The following is a 22,984-nucleotide window of genomic DNA, read 5'->3' as shown; positions in this document are numbered from 1 at the left end:
GAAATGTTGAATAACATGAAATGAGATATATATATATATATATATATATATGTTATTATGAGATGAAATGTGTAGAGACTCGAAAAATTATTGCAATTAAATAATAAAAGGAATGAGAGAAAAGGAAATTTCAAAGGGGGACTCAACAGGATCTCGTCGATGAGCGTAGAGCGTTCGTCAACAAGCAGTCTTCTTGGGCACGTCGATGGGGACTTGTGTCTCATCGACGAAAACTTATCGAGAGGGTTGCGGGTTATGTGTTTGTCGATGAACCTCTTTCTTGGACTCGTCGACGAGGTGTCGTGGCTCGTCGACGAGGCCATGTGGCCAACCACCTATATATAGCCGAAAATTCACTTTTCAGTGAAGAAACTCGCCCCATTTCACTCACTCACTCACTCTCTCTCTCTCTCTCTCTCTCTCTCTCTCTCTCTCTCTCTCTCTCTCTCTCTCTCTTTCTCTCTCTCTCTCTAGAAATTGAACCCTCGACCTTCTCTCTAGATTTTCAGCTCCGTTTCTCCCCAATTCGACGATTAAAAGCTACCATGGTGATCTTGGGGAGATTCTCTACAACCTAGCCAGAGCAGAATGTTGATTTGAGAAGTTTGGGCACCATCCCAATTTCAGGGTAAATAGATTATTTGGTATTTCCAGTATTATTAGGTTTATTTGAGCCCAAATTTTGTGTTATATGAGAATATACTGGTGTTTTGTGAAGTAAAATTAGGGTATTATGATTTCAGGGTTAGGGTGTTTTGGGACCTTACAGGCATGCGTTGAGAACCTCAGCGGTTATTTTTCTAGGAAGTCAGGTAAATTATAATTTAGGAAATGTGAGTATGATGATTTTTTGGGAAATTCAGTATTTTACTGGGGAATTTGTATATATGTAATTACAGGATTTAGAGGTTGGTACGCCATGGGCGTGAGGGTTGAATTGGAGGCAAGCCTTCCAGTCAGATAGGTAAAGGAAATATGCTATGCTATGAATTGAGAAATGTTTATCAGTAAATTATATGTTTTCCAGATTATTATCCAGTACGTAAATTATTTATATATTAGAGGATGCAATTTTCAAAATATGGAATATTAATTTATTTAGTTGTGTGGCATAAGACATTATCATATCAGTACAAAAATCTTACAGTTTTCAGATTACTATGTTTTATAGTATTTATGCAGAAATATGAATTGCAGTGTATATACAGACATATATTTTATAGCATTTACAGATTACCATGATTCCCATAATTGAAAATTCATAACACTATGATATTACAGTTTATACAGTTCAAATATTACAGATAAGTTATTACAATTTATACAGTTCAGATATTACAAATCAATTATTATAGTATTTTCAGAACAGTTTACGGTGTTATGGTTATTTTGGAATCATAATGAAATAGTAAGATGTATATATAGAAAATAATATTATACAGTATCAAACCCTGATGAATCAGTTCAAATATCAGTAGAGCACAGCATTGTTGCTATTACAGATCGGAGTGCAACCACACATCTCAGATAGTGTGTGGAGGATTTCGTCAACCATGCCTGAAGAGATTGCAGGCTCCCCAGAAGACTGGGTTGAGGTGGCCGGTTTGACGAGGTAGATACCAATACTGTGCCTTGAAGGGATTGCAGATGGTCAAGCTGAGGATTTGTAGAGTTATAGTTGACTTATCTTGGTAGGCCAACCAAAGTTAAGTTTTGCCTACAAACCGCACAACCCCGTCATGAGGGGTTAAATCATGACGTACAGTTTTCCAAGGTATATATCACAGTTATGTATATGTATACAGATTTACAGAATATCAGCAAATATATTATGATACTAGAAGTATGGGAAAGTAGAACACTCAGATATTACAGTTGTATTTTTAAACTATAATAGATACAAGTTGTACAGTATATTGTTTTATCAGCTTTTATAGTTTCAGATATTTATCAATATAGTATTTATGGAACTCAGTCGCCACACACTAGTAGTAGCATATTTCCTCTTACTGAGCGTTGTCTCATCCCAGTGATTTAACATTTTTCAAGTGATCTAGTTAGACGAGCAGATTAGGCTTGCCGATAGAGGGGTTGTTGCACTGCCCTGGTTGTGGGGTAAGTGTTTTCAGGGAGATGTGTTTTTGGGTAGTTTCTAGTGTCTTTGGTGGATGTTACTGGGAGATGTGTTTTTGTGTATGTATATTTTGGAGAATTATGGAATTCTGGTATTGTAAATATGGATGTACAGTTTTATGTTTGCCGCTGCGTAGGTGTGTTAAATAAACAGGCTTTCCTCAGTGTTCATTTGGGACTTGAGATGTTATAGTAGATAATCCAAAGGTATCAAAGTAAATTAAGTTCCAATATATAGTAAAGTTTAATTAAATGAAAAAAAATGGTATAGATTTTCAGGTCGTTACAAAACGTGTATTAAAATGATGAAAATATCATTGATATGATGAGATATGAATATTGAAAATGTGAATATGGGAATATGAATGTGAAAATGTGAATACTGAAATGGAAATGTGAAAATGTGAATATTGCAATGTGTATGCTGCAATATGAATCCTGAAATTTGATTATTGCAATGAGAATTCTGCAATGTGAATACTTGTTGACTTTTTGGGTCCGTCTCTTGTTTTGATTATGACAAACCACAGTACCACATCTGTGTGCTTTGAGTATTTGAACAAGTTTATTTTTTTTAAGTACAGATGACAGATGAGAAATGGAAGCCAAGAAGCACTTAAATAAGTATAATCCGGCATTTTCCATGGAATTGCAAAGGAGGAGCGCATGAAAACCAATCTTTATTTTTAGTTGTATTAGTATATTTTCTTTTATTCATTTCGGATCTGTAATAATTCAAAGGTCTGTAATAATGAATGCATGGCATGCATGGTAGGGACTATAAGCTCAAGACCGTAGTTTGACTTTAAGGATTCTGTCGATCGATGCCAAATTTTTTTGGTGTCCTAAAAGAAGACCTAGACTGACCTTAGGACTCCCTATAATTCATAAAAACATGCCCTATCATTTTTAAATATATATGCTCACACGAATAGGGTTAATATAATAAGGGACTTAGAACCGAAATGTATGTTCGGTCAACCGAACTTAAAAGCATAATTTCTCATGGTCGAACGAACCGTCCTGGGTCAACAGTTTGACCATGGCTCGATTGACCGAACTAGACCATTTCAATTATGCTCGTCGATCGAACTTCCCCTGGTCAACACTTTTGGCCTTTCGATCGATCGAAGATCCTCGGGAGATGCCTCAACGCCCTGGTCGACTGAACTTCTTAGTTCAAAGTATCTCGATCGACCAAACCACTCATAAATGAAAATTTGCCTTTGGGAAACCTAGTTTGGTTGATCGAACTTCCAATTCAAATTTTACCCGGTCGACCGAACTTGGTCACTTGGTCAACCGAACCTCACCTTCGATCGACCGATGCTCTCAGGTTGGACAATAATTTTTACCACAATTAAAATTTTTTAAATAGGGTTAATTGTGTTTAAACATTTTTAAAACGATTCTAATAATACGTTGTGTATCCCCAACGGCTATAATTTACATCTCTTCTATATATATGTCTTCATTTGTCCAGATTAGGAGGGGATTAGGAAAAATATTAAGAAAAATATTCTCTCAATTTTCCAAGCCTATTTTTCACATACTACTTCCATACACTCTCATACTTCGAATTTCTTGATTAACCAAGCTTTGTGAGAGTTTCTATTGTGTTTATTGTAGCTTGCTTAATACTCTCAATATTGTGCTTGCAGTTTGTTGTTGATATTTTGAGAGTTAAGCAAAGAGTTATCCCACTGATTTAATTCGATAATCTAGTCTTGAGAAAAACTCATAAGCTTGAGAATCTTTGCACTATCATTGCAAGACTCCTATAGCTATAATTTTTAGTGTGCAAATATTTTTTCAAGCTATAATATTTTCAAACTACTCATGTGCTTATTTCATTAAAGGAAAATATTTTGAGTTAGTTTGAATATTTGATTAACATCTTTGAAACTCTGATTTTTTATTGAGATTTATTATAACTTGTTTTAAAGAAATAGCTTGTTAGAACACTCTTGAGCATATACGTGATTATACATTGCTAAGTGTTTACTTGCACAAAGATCATTACACATATACTCTCACATACTGCTTGATATATTGACATTGTTTAAAGAGTAGTCACATTAAACTTCATTAAGCTTATAATTCTTATCTCTTGAAAGTGCATTGATTATTGCATGCGCGTATTGGTACGAATCTGCTTGTTGGAGAAGCACTAAAATTGTACACAAAATTTATATATGGTAAATCTGTTGTATTCCAAGTGCGGCCTGAGGAGGCAATGATCTAGCCCGTAAGGATCGGCATGACCTTTTCCGAGCCACAAGGAGAATTTATTAAAGTTGAGGTTAGCCCTGTGCTAATTGACCTGGTTTTAATCGGTGTCACTCCACCCGTTAAGTGAGATTTAGTGGAATCCTCGGGCTTGCGAGTAAAAGGCGAGGATGTAGGCACAGTTGGCTAAACCCTGATAACATTTCTTGTGCGTGCTTTTAATTTCTGCATTTTAAATTCCTGCACATGAATATTTATATTTTACTATTGTGAATGATTGGGTTTATAATTGCATAGACAAACCCTAGGTCGCGTAATAATGCTAATCTAGTTTAACCTAGGAGGAATAAATTTTAAATACCCAATTCACCCCCCTCTTGGGAATACACCAAAGCCAACAATACTGAAATTAGAATATGAAATGCGAATATTGCAATGTAAATACTGCAATATGAATACAGAAAATGTGAATGATGGGAAGTGGAAATGAGAACCCTGATGAACGGCTGTTGATATAGAGCACGGTACCGTTGCTAGTGAGGTGTTAGTGCAACCACACGGTCTCATGATGAGTGTGATGTGGGTAGCCAATTGATCTAGCGTGAAGGGTAGTTTCGCCCCTGGGTCCGAACCGGGATTATGGTAGGTCAATCGTACTACAGACGCATGGATGGATTTCCTATTTTGATCTAACCGGGTAAGCCAACCGTGGTTAGATCTAGCCTTCGGGTCATACAACCTCGACCATGGGGGGAAGCATGGCGTGGAGAATATCTTCAAGGCAACACAACCTTGACCATGGGGTGAAGCATGGCGTGGAGAATATCCTCAGAGCAGCCATGAGTTACAGACGCACATGTATTGGTTATCAAGGACACTCATGAGCTAGATGTGAAATGGAAATGAAAAATGAAAGAGCGTAAGTTTAATAACATAAATAATTAGGGCGAAGTAAAACTCTCTATTTAAGGGCTTACTGAGTAAGATGAGTGCCCTAATAAATATCAGTTGTAGTTGTACCCGAATTATTCGAATAAGGTTACAAACAATATCAGAGTAGAGGAAAGTTACATGTATAGGCGTATAATCTCCCCTATCATTGGGAACCTTCGCTGATAAATATGGGTTGCATGTGAATGAATTTGAGAAATGGAATAATGCTTATAAAATCCTGTATTTTATATTCATATAATTATGAATGCGGAATTGGTATATATTCTCTCAGAAGGTATTGTCACTGAAATGAATATATTACGATATAATGAAACTCATATTGTCACATGCTGTATATAATTTATTCCGTCTTACTGAGATATGTCTCACCCAATCATTTAAATATTTTAGGGAATGGTGAGAGGCCAGGAGATAGAGCTCCGAGATAGAGGAGAGCTGGTGCCCTGATAGTTAGGGTAAGTGTTTTACGTTAAGGGATGTGTTGTGTAATTCACTGGGGTATGTTTTGAATTATTTTTGGGATGTATATGGATGTATAGAACTCTGGTTATTTGCATTATGGATGGATTGTATATATTGACTTTTGCTGTTAGGTTTGTTTGAATGAGAATGACTATTTACCCAGTACCCACTTAGGGTTGGGTTATGTTTAAATGGTATCAGAGGTATTGACGTGGCTGATATGTGATTAATATTTATCATTTGTTAAAAAGAAAGTATGAAAATTGGGGCGTCACAGTTAAGCAAACTGTCTCCAGTTTTCTCTTCACCAACCCAAAAATCCTCCTTTTCTTATTTATTCTCAATATTATATTTTTCAGGTCTCTACATAATTGTTTGATATAGTCAGTATAAAAACAATTACCCCAAGATGATCCTGTTCAATACACATAAAGTGTACTAGCACAAGGAGTTTGAACCGTACCATTCCCAATAGTTAAGACAGACCTATTAAAACCATGTGCTACAGTCCTCCCAATGGCGTGTCCAATTTTATTTAAGACTGTGAACAATAAACTTATATTCTATAAGAACTGATGATCTAATCTTATGTGTATAACTCATACTCTACACACTTGATCACCTATTATATAAGATAAAATACACACATGTATAATCATTAAATAAATAATGTCAGGCAAATATTGCTCACAAAAATTCTCATTAAAATGGAATAACTGAAGTTATTAATAAATACTAAAACCGATTACATAAAGCATGTCTTTCAGTATAAATCCCTAAAGTTAGATCAAAGAAAGGTATATTTCTTTCTCAGCGAAAAATATGTATTAGATTTGCTAGCTAGGGTTGGAATGTTGGATTATAAGTCAGCAGACACTCCAATCATTCAGAACCACAAGCTCGATGAATTTCCAAGCCAAATGCCAATGGACAAAGGAAGGTACTAGAGATTAGTTGGTAAACTTATTTACCTCTCATATACTCGTCCAGATATTGCTTACGTAGTAAGTGTAGTAAGTAAATTCATGTACCAATCTAGCAAGGATCATATGGAAGCAGTGATCTGGATTTTACAATACTTAAAATCCTCTCCGAGAAAAGAGCTTATGCTTTCGAAAAATAATCATCTCAGAATTAATGGTTATACAAACGAAGATTGAGCGGGGAATTAATGCCACGGACAGAAGATCCACCTCGGGTTACTTCATGTTTGTTAGGGGGAATCTTGTTACATGAGAAGTAAGAAGCAAAAGGTGATGGAATTATCAAGAATTGAAGCAGAATTTCGTGGAATGACTAAAGAACTTTGTGAACTCCTATGGCTCAAAAGACTTCTAACTAAAATTGAGTTTGATCCTACCTCCGAGATGTAGCTCTTTTGCGATGGCAAGGTAGCTATCGCCATTGCTCACAATCCTATCCGGCGTGATCGGACCAAACACGTGAAGGTTGACAAACACTTTATCAAAGAAAATCTCGAAGGTAAAATAAATTAGTTTCCATTTGAGAACACTGAAGACCAACTGGTAGATATTCTAACAAATGTCGTATTAAGTAAGAATTTCTACAACTCACTAGACAAGTTGCGCATTGAAGAGTTGTATGCTTCCACTTAAGGGGGACTGTTGGCGTGAGTTGTTAAACAAATCACAGAGATTATAAGAATAAACCAATTAGAGAGATTATAGGAATATTCATAACTGAAAAATCTCTTCCATCAAGGGATTAACCATGATTATGATTTCTAAAATCCGATTTTAGCATGATTATGGTCATAAAATATGTATAGTCAAGGATAGAGTTGTTAATCTCTTGCTGTATATATATATTTTTGTTCAATACCTCTAAAAATTGATAAAATAAAAAGGCAAAAAATTTTATACACTCTTTATGTCTGGTTGAAAGAGGAAGCTGTAAAAAAGAATATGAAATAGGGAGGGAAAGTTTGAGAGGGAGAGAGGGATGCTAGTTAGACACAACTCATGAGTGTTGATGATGGGCATTGAGAGAGATAAAAGAGAGGAAGGGGAGGGAGGCTGAGGGAAAGGGGATAATCATTCTAAAACTATAGCCAATAAGTTTTCTAGTTATAAAAAATCAACATAAAAAATTTAAAATTAATTTTAAAAAAAATCGAAATTTCAGAAAAATTAACCTGTGAGAACATACTAATGTCTTTAAATATTATAATATAAATTTATACATAAAATGACATTGCAAATTTAAAACTTAATTAAAAATAAAAGTATATTTGAAATTTCTAATTTTTTGAAAAAATAATAAATCATCTAATTTTTAAATAATATTTTAATTAATAGCTATGCTAAATTATTTAAAAAAACTGGCACCTCTACTTTTTTGAAATGATAAATTATTCTGATTGCACTCAACCAAGTCAAGAACTATGATAAATGAAGATTATCAATCAGCTCTATATTGGACCAATCACATTTATTGAAAAGCTATACAAACTGCATAAAATTATTTATTATTTTCAATTAACCGTACAAAAAAGCCTATAACTGAGTTATAAATATAATGACAATAGAAAATAGAAAATATAAAATATAAAAAATACAAAATAAAGATAATATCAACGACCTCGCAGTCCAGCTAGGGCTGGACTCTCTCTCTCTCTCTCTTAAACGGCGCAGTGGGATGCAATGCGGGAGAAAGCGCAGTGCAGCGACCGTCGTCTACCCATGTCTCCGTCGCCGTCTCTCACGAATCCTTCAATCCTCAAACAAATGCTGACAAAATAGAAAGCATACGAAATCCCTCACTCCATTAGTCTCTACACGGCACACACGAAGCGGGTTTCGCCAGAGCTACCCAATGGGGTCTCAACGCTGTTTTCATTTTTCTCTCCTCTTTCTGTCATTGCTTTTCCCGCTGCTCCCGGCCGGAGACTCAGATCTGGCCTCCGACAGGGCCGCCCTCCTGGCCCTACGCGCTGCCATGCGCGGCCGCACTACTCTCTGGAACGTGACGCAGCCCAGTCCCTGCGCGTGGGCTGGGGTCCGCTGCGAGGACGGCCGCGTGACCATCCTGCGCCTCCCTGGCTTCGCCCTCGCCGGAGAGGTTCCGCCGGGCATTGTCGGCAATCTTACCCGACTCCGTACTCTCAGTCTCCGCTTCAACGCCTTGTCCGGTCGGCTGCCGCAGGACCTCTCCAGCTGCACCTACCTCCGGAATCTTTACTTGCAGGGTAATCGATTTTCCGGCGAGATTCCGACAATGCTGTTCGGTCTTCGTGATCTTGTTCGCCTTAATCTTGCCTGGAACAACTTTTCAGGGGAGATCTCGTCTGGTTTCAACAATCTCACTAGGTTGAGAACGTTATTTTTGGAGAATAATGGACTTGTTGGGTCTATACCGGAGTTGAAATTCCCAAATCTGGAGCAGTTCAATGTGTCTTACAATCAGTTAAATGGTAGTGTACCGGCGACTCTTAGAACATTGCCTGTGAGTGCGTTTTTGGGGAATTCTCTCTGCGGTCGCCCTCTTGAGTCTTGTTCTTCAAATGGGTCTGAGCCGGCAGCATCTCCGAAGTCCCTGGGTTTAAATGACATTAAGAAGAATGGGAAGAAAAAGTTGTCTGGAGCAGCCATTGCTGGAATTGTGATCGCATGCGTAGTAGTTTTTGCTTTAATTGTTGTAATTTTGCTCGTTTTCTGTCGGAAGAAGAGTACCAGGACAAGGTCGGTGGATACTGCTACAATTAAGCAAAGCGAAGTGGAGATTCCGGGCGATAAGCCTATTGGGGAAGCTGAGAACGGTGGATTGAGTAATGAGTATTCAGTGGCCGCCGCAGCAGCGGCTGCAATGTCGGCAAATGGGAAGGGGGATTCTACCAATGGAGGGGCTAAGAAGCTTGTGTTCTTCGGCAATGCGCCTCGGGTTTTCGATTTGGAGGATCTGTTGAGAGCTTCGGCGGAGGTTTTGGGGAAGGGGACATTTGGGACTGCGTACAAAGCAGTTTTAGAGGTTGGCATGGTGGTGGCTGTGAAGAGGCTGAGGGATGTAACCCTTTCAGAGAGAGAATTCAGGGAAAAGATCGAACTGGTCGGACAGATGAATCATGAGAATCTGGTCCCTCTCAGGGCATACTACTACAGCAGGGATGAGAAGCTTCTTGTCTATGATTACATGCCCATAGGGAGTTTATCTGCACTCTTGCATGGTGAGCCTTTCTCCTTATGCTTCCTTTTTGCCTATATAATGTTTGCCTTTTAGATTGCTTGTAGTTGTAGATTTACTTCTTCAAATTTTTCGCTTTGATTATGGAATGCTATCGTGTCTACAATCTCTTGCAGATGCCTATTCTTTCCCCCCGTTTAAGTTACTTTTTTGTTTGCTCTTGCCTCTTTGTTCTAGGGATGATCTTGTTTTACTCAAATTCCAATACTAATGTAATTAACAGGCTGAATTATGCCTTCAATTGTCTTGTTTTCTCTTTATTGTTCTTATTTTTGTTTTGCGTTTACCTTGTGCACCGACATTTTATTGCATCTACAAAAACACACGAGGCAATATTTTTCTTACTGTTTCCTTCTTCCCTTGCACTTGTTGGTCGTGGGTCTGCTTTGATTTTGTTGTTCTTTCTGGTCAACTAAGAGCTATGATTTAATGAATGGAAAATATTGTAATTTGTCATTGTTTCTCTATAAATTTTCCCAATTCATTGTATATGGTGTTTAATTTTCCTTGTACTCGTGCAGTGATCTGGTTTGTATAGATGAAGTTGTTTTGTTCTTTAGTATCCCTGAAATACTAGTAGGGAAGAGCTTGTTTGCCATACTGTTTACTGCCTTTGTTTAACCAAGTGAATATTTTTCAATCATTAACTGGTTTTATTTAGTAAGAAAAATGTTACAGCAAACTCGTTGCAAGTGTTCTTTATTCTAAAGCCACATAAACAGACGGTTGGAGCACCAGCAGAACTAAACTATTTTGCCTGAAATGCTTGTCTTAACGTGTGTCACTTGCATCCAGCTATTTTGCCTCAGAAGCTTGTCTTTATCATCTTGTCACTTACATCTTTGCAGGAAACAAGGTAGCGGGCAGGACTCCATTGAATTGGGAAATCAGATCCCGTGTTGCCCTTGGAGCTGCCCGTGGCATTGCACACCTGCACTCACAAGGCCCCAACATTTCACATGGAAACATCAAATCATCCAATGTTCTCCTCAACACATCCTATGATGCCCGTGTATCGGACTTCGGCCTAGCTCTCCTCGTTGGACCCCCATCCTCACCTAATCGAGTCCCTGGTTACCGTGCTCCGGAGGTGACTGACCCACGCAAGGTTTCCCAAAAGGCTGATGTCTATAGCTTTGGCGTCTTGCTTTTGGAGCTTCTAACTGGTAAAGCCCCTTCCCAAGCCTTCTTAAACGAGGAAGGGATTGACCTTCCAAGGTGGGTGCAGTCTGTAGTTCGAGAGGAGTGGACTTCTGAGGTTTTCGATCTTGAGCTCCTCAAGTACCAGAATGTGGAGGAGGAGATGGTTCAGCTTTTGCAGCTTGCTATAAACTGTGCTGCGCAGTATCCCGATAAACGGCCATCAATGTCTGAAGTGAGTAGGCAGATCACAGAGCTCCGTCGTTCTAGCCTGGGAGAAGAAAGTGACCCTCAGATCGATGCAGTCAATGATGCGGATGATGCTTCTTCCTAGTGGGTTGATTGGGCACCATCCATTTTCATGTATATGGATTGAACTATTGAAGAAGCATCATCATCATTTTATCATTCATCTTTAGCATGATGAATTGCTTTCTCTTTCTTAAATTTTTTATGATTGTTTTCTGTGCCTAAATTTCTTTCATGTAGAATTTACTGTTCTTGCTCCTTCCTGTTTTCCTTTGAGCAGCCTTTTTTTTTCCCCATCTTCTCCCCCCCTTCCCCCCTCTTTCTCAATTCTATGGGGCTGATTATCTGTCCAATTTGTTATTGTTGGGTGGATCATGGTTGCTGTGATTACTATGTTTTACTTTTGCTTTTGCTTTTGCTTTGCTTTGCTTTGCTTTTGCTTTTGACACAACTTTTGATCTTTTGAGATTGGGATGTCTGGTAAGCATTGAGCAGTGGATATTTTGGTTGTGATGTTTCTTTAGTTGGACCAGTACCCCCCACATCTTTCTTCTGTTGCAGTGGGTGGGTTGGATTCAGATGGGAAGCCTCTACCTCGCTGAAGACGAAGATGTATCTACTCTCGTAGCTCGTAGCAATGGCTCGTGGATCTTTAAAGCAATACATCCACGCGAGGTTGAGGTAAATATCATATGTTGGCCAGCCCAACAATTTGAACACGTGCCATATCCTAAAAATCTATATTACAAAAGGCAATATGTTGTCACAACTTAAGCTTTATTAAGTGAAATCAGCGAAATTTGGGGACTCGTGTAATTTATTCTATTTTTTTACCCCTACAGACGCCTAATTTTTTTTATGCATGAGCACATACTATGACTATGTGGAACTTTGTGCACTGGACTCTGTTTTTAAGGGGCACATGTCATGATTATGTGAAATGATTATGTAAAGCTAGGGAAATCATTACATTGTAATCGTGAATATGTAATAAAAAAATATTTACACAAGGGTCAAATTTGAGTTTTTATTTTTTTCAAAGTGAAAATGATGCTGTAAGGATAGCATTAGAGATGAGGAGATAAAAATTGTGTGATCTGACAGAGGGAAGGGAGGGGAAGGACAGCCAAGCATCCAGCCATGTGACCTAAAAAAAAGTCTCTGCAACAACATGCTTGATGAATTTTCAAGTTTCTGGGAGTGGTTGTGGGAAGTACTTGTGAGGATTTCTGTAAAGTCTCTGAGAATTCAAAAAGATGGGTGACAGTCGACAGGGCATGATGATAATGGCTTTATGGTGGTCCAAGCCCACTGGGTTCAGGGTGTTTAAGGTCTGACACTTTGTTCTTGATCTTGTTCAACTTTCTAGCATCCTAGGCCTCAAGAGAATTTGAAATTTTCTCATGTACAAGAAAAATGGGAAGAAAAAGACACTTGCGTTACAATCTTGGAATAATGTATGAGAAGAATATTTAGGATTTTCATTTTGATGAGGAAATTATCAACTTTAAAAACAATGAAAGGAATTTAAATCGTATTTTTTAACGGCTCTGTGCCTCAACAATACAATGAAGTGCATTAGTTGATTGAATTTTGCAGAGCAGGAAATGAGGAAGAAATTGTCTATAAATGAGGAAAACCAACTGCCCAAAATAGTTGCAACCTGCTATGGTCACCATTAAGAATGCTCAAAAAAGGTGAAGGAAACTACACAAGCTATGACTTGTCCAAGTAGTCTTAACTACCCATTCAACTAACTATCTTCCCCTATTATAGCTTAGAAAGAGGAAACAATATACCTCTTTCTATAAAAAGATGAACAACCAAGAAGGAAAGGTAAGACCAACATGCAATGTTACTTCTCACCCAAGTATATTTTTTATTACTTGTGGGTTACAACTCAATCACGAAGGAGGACAACTAAGTTAGTTTGCCTAATCTTATATTCCATAACCTACATAAATGGATTGTTGAATGGAACAAATAAGAGCCATAGTTAGAATTAGAAAATTGACACCCAAAGCTGATCAAAAGCTAGAAAACCATATAAATAAGGACTCACTTGTTTCCCTACCTTCTCCTCCCTTATTAGGATATAATTGTAGCATGATGAATGTGTGTCATTCGTCTTTGTTGCAGGGCAAAATTAGCAGGGTTGCTCATTCGACTTCTGCGGACCTGAAAAGAAAGAAAAGAAAGGCTTGGAGGACCCGGGGTGGACTCCGGGGGATCACTCCGATGCCTAAGTACGGAAAATGCTATTAGAGAGGCTGAATGCAACAGTAGAATGAGTTGAATGACTTACCCTAACCTTTTCCCTAGATCCCTTCTTATAGGGGCTCGAGTTGACCCTTGGTTGATTCACCTTTATTGCGCGGGGCGTGAATCGCTCTCAGGTCATAAAGTGTTTGCACCCATCACTCGACTATTTAAGTCGTTGGCGTGGATCTTTCCTCCTCTTTATTGGGTTGGAGCTGATTGCTCATTGGAACATTTGACCCGAAGGAGGCGTGGGCCAGGTGTTGACATGCTCTTATTGGCTAGGCTATTTTGGGCGTATCAGTTGTCCCCCCCCTCAGTTTCAAATTTTTGGACGGAATTTTGAAAAATTGCTATATCTGCACTCCTAGTCCCCAGATGTATATGTATAATGCTCCTCCACCTTTCCTTTTTTTTTTTTTTTTTAAAAGTTCCAAACTAATTTGCCGAGTTGAGGTGGAGAGCATTTTCTAAGCTGATGTTCCGAACTGAGTGGTGGAGGACATTTTCTGAGCTCATGTTCCGAGCTGAGTGGTGGAGAACATTTTCCGACCTCATGTTCCGAGCTGAGTGGTAGAGGAAATTTTCTGAACTCATGTTCCGAGCTGAGTGGTGGAGGACATTTTCCGAGCTCATGTTCCGTGCTGATGTTCTGAACTGAGTGGCGGAGAACATTTTTCTAGCTCATGTTCCGAACTGAGTGGTAGAGGACATTTTCCGAACTTATGTTCCGAACTGAGTAGTGGAGGACATTTTCCGAGCTTATGTTCTGAGTTGATGTTCCGAACTGAGTGGTGGAGAACATTTTCTGAGCTCATGTTTCGAGCTGAGTGGTGGAGGACATTTTTCAAGCTCATGTTTCGAGCTCATGTTCCGAGCTGATGTTCTGAACTGATTTTACGAAGCAGCTTCGTGGAGCAATTTTTCGGGGTAGGGCTTGCCAAGCAATTCTTGCCGAACTAATTCATGGAGCGAATTTTGCCGACCTAATATTACCGAGCTGCTTCGTGGCCTTTTATGCCTACTGAGTCGTGCTCATCTGCTGGGCTTTGGCCTTTTGAGTCCTGCTCGTCAGTTTGGCCTCTATGCCTGATGAGTCGTACTCATCCGCTGAGCTATTTTTGGCCTTATGAGTCGTACTCGTCATTTGAGTCTTTGATGCTTAATGAGTTGTGCTCATCTACTGGGTTGTTTTTGGTCTTCCGAGTCGTGCTCGTCAGTTTGGCCTCTGTGCCTAATGAGTCGTGCTCATCTATTGGGCTGGTTTTGGCCTTACAAGTCGTGCTCATCAGTTTGGGCCTTTAATGCTTAATGAGTCGTGCTTATCTGCTGGGCTGTTTTTGGTCTTACGAGTCATGTGCGTCAGTTTGGCCTCTGCGCCTAGTGAGTCGTGCTCATTTATTAAGGGTTTCAATCTAACCCTTTTTCTAAGGCGTCGTCACCATCCTGTCTATCTTGCGGAAATGTGATAAATGCATGTTTAAATGTGTCGTACCTTGGGAAGTGGCTTAAATGAAACATTCTCATTTATGGGTTGTCGATCTGACGCTATTTTTTAGGCGACGTGGTCCTTTCGAGGCGCCGTCTGTCCTCGGGAAGCCACGACTGTGCACGTGTCAATGATTTTCTGTACGTACATGGATTCTCTGTGTCTTTTCTCTCTCTCGAGACGCAATCCTTTTTCTGTAGACCAGAGTTTTTGAGATTCTTGCTTCCTTGGGAATTCGTGCTGCCCTCTCTTTATAAAGGTCAGACCCCCTCATTCTTTTTTCATCTTCAGTCTAAAGGCCCCCTACTTGTTGTTAGGTACGCTCTCCCTTTCAATTGCATGTTTGTTTTGTTGTTCTTCACTGTTCTTGCGTTCATTTTGTCTGTTTGATCTTTTCTTGTATGGTAGCTTTACTGTTTTCACGCAAAATTTTACTGGTTTGATATGTTTTGGCATCTTTCCTTCCTTGTTTTTGCTAGGGGCTCTCTCATTTGATTCGTTTGTAAAGGTTTTGTTTCGTTCACTCTTTGTGTTCTTGATGGAGTCTTCCTCGCAGCCTTTGTGGGCTCCTACTATAGTGAGGAGTGCTCATTGCGACCTCACCCCCTTCGATCTGCAGAATGTTTGTTTTTTTTTTTTTGCCATCCCCTAGAGTATTACTGTTAGGTTACCCTCTGTTTCAGAATCAACCCTTGATCCGGGTTTCGAGGAGCTCTACCTGTATACGGATTACTTGGACTTGGGTCTTAGGCTCCCTTTTTCCCCCTTTATCTCTAATGTATTACAATTTTACCGAATAGTGCCCTCCCAATTGGTTCTAAACTCCTACCTCTCGCTCACCTGTTTTGTCGTCCTTCTGCTTCGTCTGGGCCATCAGCCTACAGTTTCTCTCTTTAGGAGTTGCTTCCAGATGCGAACGCACTCTGCAGAGAAAGAGTTGTATTATTTCAACTCTTTACCAGGTTATAAGCTTTTTACGCCGGGCAGTTCTTCCATACATAATTGGAAGTTCTAGTACTTCTTTGCCTCAAGGGAGTTGAACTATATGGGCTCTCTTGTCTGGTCTGCTCCTCTGGATGGTAACGTTATCTATCCCTCTCTACCTTTTTATGCAAGGCTGCAAGTAGGTTATCTGCTGACTCACTTGTTTTCCTTTCGACCTTTTTTTCTTTTGTAGTTCGGGTGCACTACCTTCTTCCAAGAATTTCCCCCGAAGAGCAGGCCATCCTAAAAGAGCTGCAAACCCTTGGCGAACAGGGGATTGTCCCTCACGAGGAGTTGCTCCAAGAGCGTGTCCTCGCGCAGTGGGGGATCAGCCCCGTTTCCCCAAGTCTTACCTCGCCTTTGATTTCTATATATGTGTTCGAATATTCCCTCTATTGTTGGCATTTTTATCTTTTATCTCTGTCTTTGCAGATATGGACTTCAACAGATATGAATCTCTCATGGGGGAAGCTAAGAAGCAGAGGGCGAGTTGGAGTAGGAAGAAGAGAAGGGAGCTCAAGGGAGAATCATCTCATAGGGACGCACCTGCTGTAGGTGATACTGAAGCCCGTGCTGCTTAGAACATCGCTGCTCCTCCTCCGATCCCCCTAGCTTATACTGAGGCAATCTTTCATAAGCCGACCTATTTTGCCTCTGCTCTACGTCGGGCGGTACATGTGGAAGACTATGTGTAGGCTCAGTGCTCTCTTCCTAATGCTCTTTTAGCGAAGATCCGCCACACCTCTTACCAGGTATACTTTTCAGCTGGGTTATTTTTCTCCTTAGACATTGCTTTACTATCTGTTCTGCCCTTTGTACTTCTCCTCAGCTAGCGACGATGGCCTTAGCCCAAGAAGAGAAGGTTGCCGAGATGTATCAGCAGACCTTGGATGCTAGGGAAAAGTACGTCGTTGCTCAGAATGAACTTCGTGATGCCGAGATCCATGAGCGCGCCCTACAAGATGAGATTGAGCTTATTCATAAGGAGGAGGTACCTGCCAAAGTGGCTGCCGCTGCTGCTAATGCCTCCCGATCCATAGTAAAGGAGTATAAAGACTCCATACAACTCGTTATGGACACCTCCAAAGCTTACAAGGTGGGGTTCAGGAGGTGTCGGGAGCAGGTCAAAACCAAGCACCCTGACCTTCCCCTGGACGGTGTGAGCTCACACGGATATGGCAACGAGAGTCTCGAATCCGGGGAAGATCTGAACGAGGAAAAAGATAGGGAGGAAGAGGAAGCTGGAGAGGGGAGCAAGGCAAGCTAGTTAGCTGGAACTTCACTTGTAATATATATATATTCTTAAACTTTATTGACGTAGTACAATTGCTGTAATCAGAACTTTTATTACTGCGTTGTAAGAAACACTCAAGAATAGTTTTTTTTTTAACATATCCGAGTTCCATGTATTATTAATCTTTTCCCCCTCTATATCCTCCAACTTGTATGTCCTCGGCTTTATCTCGGTTGTAACTCTATATGGACCCTCCCAGTTTGGCTTCAGCTTGTGCGACCCCGACTCTGTTGGGTTTTTTCACTTTTTCCTTATAACCAAGTCTCCGAGCTGGAAATTCCGCACTCTGACGTGATTGTTGTAGTATTTTGCTACCCTCTGTTGGTATGCTGCAACTTTTAGACTAGCCTGATCCTGTCTCTCCTCCAGCAAGTCTATTTCAGATCTGAGCTTTTCATTGTTGGTTTGCTCGTTAAAGTATTGCCTTCGCCAGGAGGGGATCCCTACTTCTGCTGGGATGACTGCTTCTGCTCCAAAGATGAGCATGAATGGGGTTTCCCCTATTGCCACTTTTTTGGTGGTGTGGTATGCCCATATGATGGACGACAGTTCCTCTGTCCACCTGCCTTGCATAGATTCGAGTCGTGTCCTCAGACCATGCAATATCGTCCGGTTCATGTTCTCTACCTGTCCATTGCTTAGGGGGTGTGCCACTGATGCAAAAACAAGTTTAATAGATAGGTCTGAACATAACTTTTTGAAGCGTTCGTTGTCAAACTGCCTCTCATGGTCGATAACTATTGCCCATGGGATTCCGAACTAGCAAACCACTGATGTCCACACGAAGCGCGTAATGTTTCGCTCTGTTATGGTGGCTAGGGGTTCGACCTCTACCCACTTAGGGAAATAGTCAATCGCTACCACCAAAAACTTTCTTTGACCAATTGTCTGCGGTAGAGGTCCCAGGATATCTATTCCCCACTGGGCGAAGGGGTAGGGACTGGTAAGATGGGAGAGGAGATTAGATGGTACGTGTGGTACTGCTGCGCATCTCTGTCACCTGTCGCATCGTTTGATGAGTTTGAGCGCGTCTTTCTTCATCGTGGGCCAGTAAAATCCCTGCTGCATGGCTTTGTGGGCTAAGGCCCTATTGGCAAGGTGGTTTCCGCACACTCCTTCGTGGATTTCCCTTAGTACGTATTTCCCTTCCTCATTGCTTAGACAACGAAGGTATGGCAGTGTTAGGGATCGTCTGTATAGCTCTCGGCCTATTAGCGTATATATTGCTGCATTCCTTCTTATTTTTTGAGATTCCTTGTTGTCCTCTGGTAGGGATCCGTCCCAGAGGTACAGGAATAGAGGCACCCTCCAGTCCTCCTTGCTGATTTCAGATTCCAACGAGTTAATGTTATCCTCCTCATATGAGGGTTTCCTTATCCGCTCTAGATAAATAGCGTCCTTCCATTCCGAGCTGGTTGCTGAGGCCAATTTCGCGAGTGCATCAGCCTTTTTGTTCTCGGCCCTTGGTAGGTGTCCTATATCGAAATGAACGAACGCTTTTGCATATTCTTGGGCCTTAGAAAGATATTTCTTCATTTTTTGATCCCTAGCCTCAAATTCTCCTTTCAGCTATTCTACCACCAGCTGGGAATCACTTGATACCTTGATCTGTGCCACCCCTAGTGCTTCTACCAAGCGTAGACCTGCTAACAGAGCTTCATACTCCACATCGTTGTTGGTTGCCAAGAACTCTAGTTTTAGTGCGAAAAGAGTTTCACTGCCGTCCGGGACTAGGAGGATGAATCCAGCTCCCCCTCCAGCCGTGTTAGATGACCCATCAACGTGTAGCGCCCATACATAAGACTTAGCAGCTGACTCGGGGAGTCTTTTGGCTATGAAGTCAGCGAGCACCTGGGCCTTGACAGCGGGCCTTGGTTGGTATTGTATGTCGAACTCACTTAATTCAATTGACCACTTCGTCATCCTTCCCGAACTCTCTGGCCGCTGCAGAATCTGTCTCATTGGTAGGTTTGTTAACACATGTACCTTGTGGGCAAAGTAGGGCCTCAATTTTCATGCAACACAGATGATGGAGAAGGCCGCTTTTTTCGCCGTACAATAGTTCTCTTCGGCTCCACTCAGAACCTTACTAGTATAGTATATGGGCTGATGCCTCCTGCCTTCTTCCCAAACCAAGACCGAGCTGATGACATTTTCGTAGATGCTATATATAGGTAGAGGTCTTCTCCTGTCTTTGCCTTCATTAAAAGGGGTAGGGAACTGAGGTACTGCTTGAGTTGTTTGAAGGCTTAGGCCTGTTCCTCCCCCCATTCGAATCCTCCCTTCTTCCTTAGTGTTCTGAAGAAAGGTAAGTCTTTGTCTCCTGAGCAGGAGACAAACCTACTAAGGGAGGCTATCCTCCCTGTCAAAACTTGGATCTCCTTCTTCGTCCGCAGAGCCTCCATTTCTAGCAGCGCTCTTATTTTGTTCGGATTGGCTTCTATGCCTCTGTGGGTCACCATAAAACCAAGGAACTTTCCTGCAGAAACATTGAACACACACTTCGATGGGTTCAATTTCATTTGGTACCGGCGAAGAATTTCAAACGTTTCCCTCAGGTCTTTACAGTGCTTCCCCGCCTCCAAGCTTTTTACCAGCATATCATCCACGTACGCCTCCATTGTTTTTTTGAGCTGATCTTTAAAGATCCTGTTCACCAATCTCTGGTATATGACTCCTGCATTTTTCAGCCCAAAAGGCATTACCCAGTAACAATACAGGCACCTTTCCGTGATAAAAGATGTTTTTTCTTCGTCCGCTCAACTCATAGGGATTTGATTATATCCCGAGTAGGCATCCATGAAGCTGAGGAGCTCGTGCCTAGAGGTCGAGTCCACCAGCTGGTCGATTCGAGGGAGAGGAAAGTTGTCCTTTGGGCACGCCTTATTCAGGTTTGTGAAGTCTATGCAAGTACGCCATTTTTCGTTCGGCTTCCTTACTAGAACCACATTGTTCAGCCAATCCGGGTAGTCTACCTCCCTGAAGAAGTTGGCTTGCACCAGCTTCGTCACTTCCTCATCGATTATCTTGATCTGCTCCATTACGAAACTCCTTTTTTTCTATTTCACAGGTCGGTGGTTAGGGTCGACCTGCAACCTATGCTTCATGACTGCAGGATCAATGCTTGGCATGTCTGCGGCCAACCAAGCGAACACATCAGCAAATTCGTTCAACAGTTCACTCAGTTCCGCTTTCAAGGTGTCTGGCAGGAGATTTCCGATCTGCACACTTCTCTCTTGGTGGCCCTTTAGGGGTATGTGCATGATGTCTTCATCCACTGTATTGATCTGAGGATACTCGCCCCTTACTTCTAGGTCCTCCATCGTTAGGGTTTCTCTTGCCTCCATCTTTCCTTTCAGAGCCATTACGTAGCAGCTCCGAGCAGCTGCTTGATCTCCCTTGACAAACCCTCTCCTGTGTGGTGTAGGGAATTTGATTTTGATGTGGAATGTTGACGTTACAGCTCGAACTGCATTAAGGAAAGGGCGGCCCAATATGATATTGTACACCGAAATTCAGTCGACCACAAGAAACTCTGTCAGCATAGTAACTTGTTGTGGGGTCGTCCCCATTGTCATCGGTAGCATGATTGTACCCAAGGGGTGAACAATGTCTCCACCGAATCCGACCAAGGGAGTTGAGACTGGCTTGAATCGTTCCTTACCGATTTTCATTCCAACCAGGACCCGACCAGAACATGATGTTTTCTGAGCTCCCATTGTCTATCAATACGCGTCTGACTTTGTAATTTGCCACTAGTAGGGAGAGCACCAGTACATCATCATGTGGCTGTTGTACCCCTTCTTCATCTTCGTTGTCAAAGGTTATGTCGTCATCTTTTTTGTTTCGCTTGCTACTTGTTTTCCCCTTCTCCATCAAAAGCACCTGTTTAGCATATCTTTTGCGAGCACCCCCACTATCTCCTCTGCTAGTGGATCCTCCGAAGATCACTGTAATTTCCCTACGACCTGCTCTTCCTTCTCTTTTACGTTGGGCCTCCTCTGCTCGAGAGGTTCCCTTTGTGGATCTTCTTTCTTTATAAACTTTGACAGGTATCCCCTTCTTATTAGGGCTTCGATTTCTTTCTTCAACTGGATGCATTCCTCTATGTCATGACCATGATCCCTATGGAATGCGCAGAACTTAGACATGTTTCACTTGTGAAGAGGTGTTCGCATGGGTTTGGGCCACGAGACATAGTCCTTCTTTCTGATCTGCATCAGTAATTTAGAGCGCGGTACATTCAGAGGTGTGTAGGTGGAGAACTTACTGGGTTGCCCTCTTATCTTTGGGCTTGGGTGTAGTGTACTAGTCTCTTATATTTTCGCGGATCTATAGGGTTCTCCCGTCTCCCTGCTACTACTTTTCCTTTTCCGTTCTATGCGACTTCCTCTTATGTCCATCATCTCCTCCAAGTTGATGTATTTCTGTGCTCGAGCCATTAGCTCTCCCATATCCATCGGCGGCTTTTTCCCTAGAGAGTATAAGAAACTTTCGAGCTGAAGAGCCATTGTCAAGGCTGCTAAAGCCACCCCCATGTCTAGGTTGCAAATTTCTAGGGTTACCGTGTTGAAACGGTGCATGAATTTCTTTAGAGTCTCCTGCTCTCCTTACGCCATACTCATGAGATGGCCTATTGTTTTAGCAATTCTCCGGCTACTAAGGAAGTGGCCAATGAACATTTGTTCCATCCCTGAGAAGGAACCAATTGATCCGGGTCGCAAAGTTCGGTACCAGTCTCTGGTAGTACCCTTAAGGGTTGTTGCAAAAGCTCGACACATGATAGCGCTTGGAGCACCTTGCAACTACATCGGCATCTTAAAGGTGTCCAGATGATCACTTGGGTTAGACAGACCTTCGTACCTTTCGAAGGTGGGCATCTTGAATCTACTTGGCAGTGGAGCCTCCATGATCTCTTTGTTGAATGGCGGCTCTGAGGACCTTAGGGACGCTTCCCCGTAGAAGGGTTTGTTTCTGCCCTCTTTCATCATCTTTTCTATGTGATCTATTTTCTTGATCCTTTCTTCGAGCTTCGTGGATCTTTGTTGGTTGACATCCACGCTGTTTGCATCCTCTACCTTCTTATTGAGGTAGATTTTTTCCTCGTTCTCCTTTGGTTTGTCAACTTTTTTGTCTGTACTTGGGCTCTCTTGCCATTTGTTAAGGACGTGCCCTTCCTGACTTTTTTATTGTAAGAGTTGGTTGAGCATATCCTTCATTTCCTTTTGGAAAGCAAGGAATCCCTCTCTACTAACACTCGATGGTTGTGCAGGTGTGGAGTGGAAGGACTGGAACGATTCTTTTCTCGCAGCAGGGGTGGAACTAGAACTGTGTGAGGTCGGCATTGCCTGAATGTGGAAAGTCGAGAGCAAGATATGATTGCCTCTCAAAAGTAGGTTCCCACATACGGCGTCAATTGTTGAAGGGCAAAATTAGTAGGGTTGCTCTTTCGACTTTCGCTGACCTAAAAAGGAAGAGAAGAAAGGCTTGGAGGACCCGAGGTGGATTCCGATGCCTAAGTAAGGAAAATTCTATTAGAGAGGCTGAATGCAACAGTAGAATGAGTTGAATGACTTACCTTGGCCTCTTCC

General features: G+C 41.3%; 2 protein-coding genes across 2 annotated transcripts; one reads left to right on the top strand and one right to left on the bottom strand.

Moving 5' to 3' along the window:
* Positions 1-8,338: 8,338 nt before the first annotated feature.
* Positions 8,339-11,720, top strand: LOC131146640 (probable inactive receptor kinase At1g48480). Its single transcript, XM_058096368.1, has 2 exons — positions 8,339-9,961; positions 10,827-11,720. Exons 1-2 carry the CDS (start codon positions 8,614-8,616, stop codon positions 11,450-11,452), a joined length of 1,974 nt encoding a protein of 657 aa, XP_057952351.1. The 5' UTR covers positions 8,339-8,613; the 3' UTR covers positions 11,453-11,720.
* Positions 11,721-17,633: 5,913 nt separating this feature from the next.
* Positions 17,634-18,929, bottom strand: LOC131145910 (uncharacterized). Its single transcript, XM_058095086.1, has 3 exons — positions 18,394-18,929; positions 18,162-18,223; positions 17,634-18,046 (listed from the first exon to the last, which is right to left on the bottom strand). The coding sequence occupies exons 1-3, from the start codon at positions 18,927-18,929 to the stop codon at positions 17,634-17,636; spliced, it is 1,011 nt and encodes a 336-aa protein (XP_057951069.1).
* Between the last annotated feature and the right edge of the window lie 4,055 nt (positions 18,930-22,984).

This window comes from Malania oleifera, chromosome 13 (genome assembly GCF_029873635.1).
Source record: "Malania oleifera isolate guangnan ecotype guangnan chromosome 13, ASM2987363v1, whole genome shotgun sequence".
NCBI lineage: Eukaryota > Viridiplantae > Streptophyta > Magnoliopsida > Santalales > Ximeniaceae > Malania > Malania oleifera.
This window is presented reverse-complemented; position numbering and strand designations above follow the sequence as displayed.